This window comes from Botryllus schlosseri, chromosome 3, assembly GCF_051294905.1.
Source record: "Botryllus schlosseri isolate E-star chromosome 3, Bs_hap1, whole genome shotgun sequence".
Classification (NCBI taxonomy): Eukaryota; Metazoa; Chordata; class Ascidiacea; order Stolidobranchia; family Styelidae; genus Botryllus; species Botryllus schlosseri.
This window is the reverse complement of record NC_137238.1, coordinates 17,533,935-17,541,761: the sequence shown is the minus strand read 5'-3', so window position 1 is coordinate 17,541,761 and position 7,827 is coordinate 17,533,935. Positions and strand designations below refer to the sequence as shown.

Below are 7,827 nucleotides of genomic sequence, written 5' to 3'. Positions count from 1 at the left end.
CATTATACCGGACAGCAACAACGATTACAGAAAGTTAAAAATATGGTATACTAAACTACGTTGGGTGTATTAACAGAAACAAGCTGTGTCAAAAGATGCAATACACAATGGCTATATACAGATATTAAAAATCTGCTAGTACTTCACGGCTATCTGACTCTGAAAAGTAATATTGTTTACTACTTTGGCATTGTCCTGGACCTTGAGTTATCATACATAACGGAGCCATCCGCCATTTCAAGAAGACCGTATATGGCATTCCGTCATGTCGCCTGTATTGGCAATGCGCCGTATCTTCAATTTCTGGTGATTCTATGACATCTATATAAAACTAATTGTAATTGAGGATATTTTAAAGTGTTTATATATGTAAGGTACATGTTAGTGTGTTTTAAACAAGCATAGCTGAATCAATCAATATATATATCTAAAAGCTCACGGGTATTAATCTGACGAATATTGGTAAATGCTGCTGTTCCACATATTTTTAGAACTGGCTCGCGGGCTACTCATCCAGCCCTCGCGGGCTACCCGGGGCCCGCGGGCACCAGGTTGGTGACCCCTGTTATAGAGCTACAACACTATTTTGAAGAGCTTCTTGGACGTTTGGAACTTCCATATACAATTGAATAGTATATTAATAATGAAAAGAACCCGATTATTTTCGGCAGACACTCGTCGGGGCTACGGTAATCGGCAGCAACTAGTAGATAATTGGAAAGAACATTGAATATCGACAATCGCATCTCAAAGTATGTCCACCGTAAAATATTCGGGTTCATTGAAATATGAATATACTATTCAACACTATTTTTCGAACCCAAAATTTTCCACTTCAATCAATTTACCTACACCGGCTGTAATTCAACCAGTAGCATCTTTGGCCAGTAAATTTGAAAATGAGCTATTTCTATCCAACCCTAACCCTAATGTACCTATACAAGACAAATAACTAATATAACGATGCCTATATATGCTAACTGCAATTCTCTAATTCAAATATCAAATACTTCCTTAGGTGTTCGTGAAAACATCAAGACAGCACTTGATAAGATATAATGTGCTGTTAAGAAATTTACATTGCTATAGTTGGTATATTGGTACATTGCTAAATTAGCAACACTGGTAGCAATTCTTCTCTCCCGCCGCCGCGTACTTCTGGTTGCGAAATCAGCGGCTGCAACACCGATGGGAGCGGGTTCGAGTCCGACCGAGGTCGACTTCAGAATTCCGATACCCAAGTGTTGGAGGTTTACCTAGGCTCCTCCTCGCCACCTCATCCGCGTATGCGGTGTCTTACAAAAAGCCTAGAGGTTGGCCGTGATATATATCGGCAGTTATGGAAAATAATGAAGAATATCGGCCTGGTGTAAATGACCATAGTAGTCGACAAACACCGTGAATACCACAAACAAACAAGCATACCATCGCGTCAAAGAGTCCAATCACAATCGCCTCAGACGAATAGGGTATAAGGATACGAAACGCAATTCCACGCGGATCGTGTATAGCACGCGCGATGATAGTAATACTTCAATAATTCTACTGACACGGGCAGTCAGCCGCATTTCAATTATTGCTCCAACCAACCGGGATAATTATCTCGAAGGCGGGGAAATTTCAATCGCAATGTAGATGGCTATTGATCGTCATTCAAATTTTCAAACGTGAAAATCAATTCCAAAGACGTCCATTTCTCGCTTGAGATTAGGAAGACGATTAGGATTTGAAAACTGCATTGTGATACAGGCGACGCCATGTCTACTCTCATCTGCGTTCAATCAACGAATTGTAAAAAATGAATTCAGCCTTCGCGACGCGCTATATCTCGGCTAACGCGAATGTGCGGGGGACGTTGATTGCGGGCATGACAGCAAATTCGATTTTTCAAATGTACAAATTTGACATCGAGCCCGTTTTTGATTACTGATCGTTTGCTATACAATAGAATTATTTTGCGCTTAATTTCGAAATTACGAATAAATCTCTCAAGGCACCCTTCCAAGACGTAAATGGCACACTCGTGTGGCGCGGCACACTGGTTGAGAATCAATGGCCTGGGTCAAGGTGGGTGTCCAAAGACAACTCCAAGTTGTTTCGCCCCTTTCGTTTCATTTCATTGTATTGCATTTTTTGTGCTGTATTTCATTGATCAAATTGCTAATGAACCGAACTGAACTGAACTGATATCATGAATTCTGCCACGGGGATTTTGTAATAACTCGGGCTGAACAAAGAGGTTATAAGTCATGAATGGGAAACATGATCACGGCAGAAGTCGATGAGAAAGGGCCGTTGAGAATCATATCTTGCACTGTTCCGTAGAAATTTGTCGACGGTGTCGGCGATATTACAATGAAGAGATAGCGAAAATTGGGACCATGAATTAAAAAAAAGATATATGGTGTTCCTTCGTCTTTTTCGTTCTGCAATATGTATTAGTCGTGTTAAATAACAGAAAATTTCACTATATTAACATCCCTAACATCTTTATGAGGTACCTTACTTGTGTGTGTGTGTGTGTGTGTGTGTGTGTGTGTGTGTGTGTGTGTGTATGTGCGAAGGGGGCCAGTGGATCACCAAAAACGAACCTCACCGCACGTCACTGCAATTAGGTGACACTCGGCCATAACGGCTATAGCAAATGATGAAGTCGTATTTATTCCAAAGGATATACAGCAATTGCAATTAGTATACTTTGCCTGTTTGAAGGTTCAGCGGTTCGCGAAAATATAATTTGAAGTTTCACCAGTCAAAGATTTCAAAACGGTTGAGAAACACTCATGTGAAGTACAGAAAACATGTACTAACAATTGTTTGACTTTCAGATTGTCGTTGGATAAAAGAAAAAAAGTATATGGTGGATATGCGTGATGTCTCCGAATTAAATGAACGAACGACAGTTAGACGAGGGAAAGAAATCGTATCGAAAACGGAGGTGAAGGAGGTCGCGATAAAAGTGATAGAAAAAACCGAACAAGCAGAAACTGAGCTTGGTGTTCTAAAGGAATTGAAACATGAAAATATAGTGAAATACATTGACTTCGATGAGATTGCGACCAATGGACCGACTCCGTGTCTGTACATTGTTATGGAGCTATGTGATTGTAATCTGACAACGTTTATGGAACTTCGAAGAGATCAAGTTATGCGATTTAAAGATTTCAAGTCCATTGGATATCAACTACTCTCAGGACTTCAATACATACACAAACAGGGGCTCATCCACAGAGATATAAAACCAGACAACATTCTCGTTATCAATAATGAAACATTCAAATATTCTGATTTTGGAATAACCAAACGAATGATTCCACCCAGATCCTATGTTAAGCAGACGAGATCTGGCAGAGGATCAGATGGCTACCGTGCACCAGAATCATATGCAGCAGATGCTAATTTGACCCAGGCCATAGACGTCTTTTCTCTGGCCATCGTTTTCGCACAACTTACCAGCAACGGCAAGCACCCTTACGGTACAGACGAGTTAGATTGGCTATATAATATTCGTCACAAGAACTTGGATCTTAGGAATGTCGACATTCCGACCACTGATGGGGAAAGGCAGGAACTGATCAAATTACTTACTCAGATGTTGTCAGCGGACCCCTGTGATCGACCATCGGTTGTGGATATTAAAGACCATGAGTTTTTCTGCGGTGAGATTCTTGTAGTGACGTATTCCGTTTTGTGAATCGATTTCTGTAATGCCCATGAGCAAACACAGTGGTTTTTCAACATGTGGGTCGTTTTCCTTTCCTGTGGGTCACGAAGGTTCAACCCAGAAACGCATATATTTATTCATTTCTCAGTGTAAATCGATCTTCAAAAAATGCTGAAATCACGCCGCTATCGGCTGACTGTCCACGTTATTACTCATCTAAAATCTCTCAGAAAAATGTAGCTCATTTACAAGCCGTTCAGAACAGACCAGAGTATCAAAAAATTACGTGGTATAAGACAAGCGTAGGACATTTGTACAAAATGAAACGGTCCAGTTTCAAAATTTATGCTATATTAACATACATTTGTCTATTCTAGACGAAGGCCAAAAGTGCATTCTTTGCTTTACAAACAAACCGGACATCGCTTTCGTTCCATGTGGCCATATGCATGTCTGTCCAGTCTGTGCTGAGCAACTGGATACCTGCCCTACATGTCGCCAGCAGATCGAACGCCGTATGCCAGTGTACCAACTGTGAGGAGCTTATCAGAGTAATAATGGATTCCGACATGATTTCGCAGTGTAATTGATGGTTTATAGAAATTGTAGACATGTGTATATCAAATCGTTCTGTAAAAACGTGTTAATGATTCTTTACGAATAAACGAGCATAATTGGGATTTCTGTTGCAAAAATCAAGTAGCAGCCGACTGGATCATGATATTAATATCCATAAATTGTTGTATGTTGAAACAACGGCGGTCTTCGATCTGATATTGATGACCCCATTTACTTGGAAATACCAGCAGACGACGAACTGCAGCAGGCGGTGTTAGCTCAGCTAGTATACTGTTTGGTGATAGCCAGCACCGTAACTGCCGCACCCCAAACCCCCAAATTAGGGGGGGGCGAGCTCGAAGGGGGCCCAAAATTATTTCGTGAATTAGCATAAATCATAGAGTATTTTTTGAAAATTTATTCAATTCAAGTAGCCTTTTATCTATATTATTGGTTATTGGGCCATTAGCGCGCCAAAACCCACCAAGACATACAATCAAGTTTTAGGCCATATAATTTTCGGAAATTTTCGCGCATCGCGCTGGCTCACTATACAGTACAGCTAATTTCGTGACAAACGCGAACAACGTGATGGGGGTTCGTTTTATCACCCTATGGGAGCCCGAGACTCACGTTTTATGGGGCCTGACGAGGTGCTGTTTCGTTCCTGCCAACGGGTATACGCCCGAAGATGTTTAATTATTATTGAGTGGCCCTACCTTTTCAAACACACCTCACTCAGCTCTACCGGCAAATCTGATTACGTGAGCAGAGAGAAGATAAAAATTGATAACAATATATGCAATTCCCGATCATACTGACCGATGAAATCATGAATTCTAGAAATTTTCCGCGCATCGCGCGCTTAGGCGACAAAAGCTGATTCACTAAACAAATTCCCAATGAATTCTATGAATAGCGATAAAAGTGTTTCGCCGGAGGGTGGGTCTTGGGGGCGAAGCCCCACAGAAGTTCGGTCTATAACCATATGGGGGGCCCAAGACCAAAGTTTGGGGGGGTTGGCGAAGTGCTGTTACGGCCCTGGTGATAGCACAAGGGCGACTGTCTCTCGAATAAAACCATGCTTTTTTAAACAGATCACATGATCACATGAATGCCACATACAGATTTTGTTTCCTCGTCCATATGACGATTAAACTGTTGGAGGAAATGGAATCTGCTGTATCGACACCGATTCTCAATAAATCCCGTTGAGCCCTTTAAACTACTCACATGTCAAGTAGATTTGATACATCTGATAATTGCGGTCACCGCAGAAATCTCAAGAATCCCTGGGTCGGATACCAGACAGCCACAGGTGGCTAGTAATGAAATTTTCTGAGTTGCCATAGTCACAGCTAGTATATATCGCGACGGCATGTTTCATCTTTATTTAAATTATTCTAAGTAATGAAATATTATATTTGAGGACATTTCTTTGAATTTCATTTTTGCTTCACCGGTCATTTTCAAATTTTAGCACGGCATTTTATTTGTTATACTAAATATGGAATTTGATTTTCATTCGGATGTTACTGGCCTCGAATATGTCATGAATAAGCCCCCGTGGAGTCGCCGAAATCAAGATAAATTATGAAAATGCTGTCAATCCAATTCCATTGGTCCATGGGTCGCCAGGATCAGATCAGTCGTGCTAGGAGGCAGTAGCAAGCAATCGAATGAGAGCTTTGAAGATCGAAGTGGAGAAGGGTTCCACGTTAAAGTTAAACATTGTTAGTCATCCCTAGAAGGAACATGCGAATATAGTTTTCGGTCGATGGGGAGTGGCGTACGGGAGATGTTGGCATATATCGAGATTTTGGGTGGTATGAAAATTCCAACTAGACCAAGATTTCTCTATGTTCCCGAGGGCCTATACAGCTACAATTCTGGTATCAGATTGTATAACTACAGTTGCTCGTTAGTCAACCTTAGAAGGGACATGCAAATGTAGTTTTTGGTCGATGTTGCCCGTCTTGCCAGTTGCCCGTATTGCCAGTTCGAAAGGGAATCTGGTTATAATGTTCCATATATTTAACGCGGAGATGGGCACTTCAGCACAAAGTAGGACTTTGAGACGCTGGCGTGTGTCCCACGAAAATTTATCTTTTCTCGATAATGAGCGGAAACCGTTCCAGTAAGTAGCCTACTCTAATTGTCGAAATGGAAAAATTCAACAAATCACGGGTAAACATCAGAAGTAACTGGTAGCCAGTCGAATTAATCAGCACCAAAAAAGTATCTCTTGGTTTCAAAAAGGTTGGTGTCGCTATACATTAGGTTTACCATATTTCTCTGAAGTAAATTCCGGACACTCTTTAGCGCCCACTAACGGATTCTAGAATGAGGTGTAACACATTGACTGTCAATATGACGTCACACTAGCAAAGCATTGCCCATCGACTGTGTAAACCATGCAGGAATGGAGTGGAACATAGGTCATGAATTGGGCCGTCTGTAACGTGAGCTCTGCAGATTGCTACTTGCTAGGGTCTGCAATAGATTACTCCACGGGCCGGATGAAATCATCTGGCGGGCCGTGTCTGGTCTGTCATGTGGTGTGGCTATCTATTTATGTGTTTTAATCAGGTCCGAAATATCATTTTTTCTGCCCCCTTCCGCCCAAAAAAGCACTGATCTTGGGGTCACCATAGGGTAGTCGATGTAAGTTGTTGGGCACTTACTATATGCATTTGGCTGTTAAATTTTATGTATGAATTCTGTCAATAATATTGATTCTTCCATATATTAGGCTACTATAAACTACACCAGCAGTTTGCACATCCGGTGATTTTCAACCTTTTATGGTCGCGACCTCATTTGCGACTTGAAAATGTTAGGTGGCAAAGCTAAAAACTTGATAATCTGATAACTAAAATAATTCATCCTGCCCAAACGTACTCACGGCCTAGTAAGCTGATTACGTCCAACATCATCGCTATCCCCAGATAAAGGCGACCGACCCCAAGATTTGGAACCGCCGTCTGTGACTGAAGCATCCAATCGGCCTTAACCAACTCTAGGAATATACCGTTAGCTTATAATTGCGACTGCAATCACACTTCTTTCAGTAAATGATAGGTATTTATATTTATTTTGATAGCATCTTTTGGCGAGGGTGGTGCCTGGTGCCCATACTAATATAATTATACGTTGCATTAACTTGGGCGCGGCGCGAAGAACAATTTTGAATAGCATAAATCTGCTTGAAAATAATATTGTTTATGTTGATTTACGAAAAACTTTTGAGCCTGCATCGAGCCTTCAAAATTCCGGACATTTAGGCATATTTTAGAAATTCCTCCCGGACGCAGATTTTCCAGTGAAATTCCGGACATGTCCGGGAAATTCCGGACGTATGGCAACCCTACTATACATGCCGCTGTAAGAACGCACCTGCTTCACTGCAAAAAATTTAAACTATTCTATTAGGTTCGCAACCGTATCATTGCTGGAGCCCTAAGGTCTAGCAATGCGAAAACTATTGGCTGTTACTACAACGACTTGATGTTCTACACCAGCGGTGGCCAACCTTTTGGGCCGAAGGGCCAGATAAGATTTATGAACCATTGCACGGGCTACTTGAATGGTGATGACCAGGGCGA

The 7,827-nt window shown here is 41.4% G+C and overlaps 1 protein-coding gene across 1 annotated transcript; it reads left to right on the top strand.

The window, feature by feature from the left end:
- The first annotated feature begins 2,725 nt into the window (after positions 1-2,725).
- LOC145435298 (serine/threonine-protein kinase STK11-like) lies at positions 2,726-4,344 on the top strand. Its single transcript, XM_080312602.1, has 2 exons — positions 2,726-3,659; positions 4,042-4,344. The coding sequence occupies exons 1-2, from the start codon at positions 2,858-2,860 to the stop codon at positions 4,200-4,202; spliced, it is 963 nt and encodes a 320-aa protein (XP_080168728.1). The 5' UTR covers positions 2,726-2,857; the 3' UTR covers positions 4,203-4,344.
- The last annotated feature ends 3,483 nt before the right edge of the window (positions 4,345-7,827 follow it).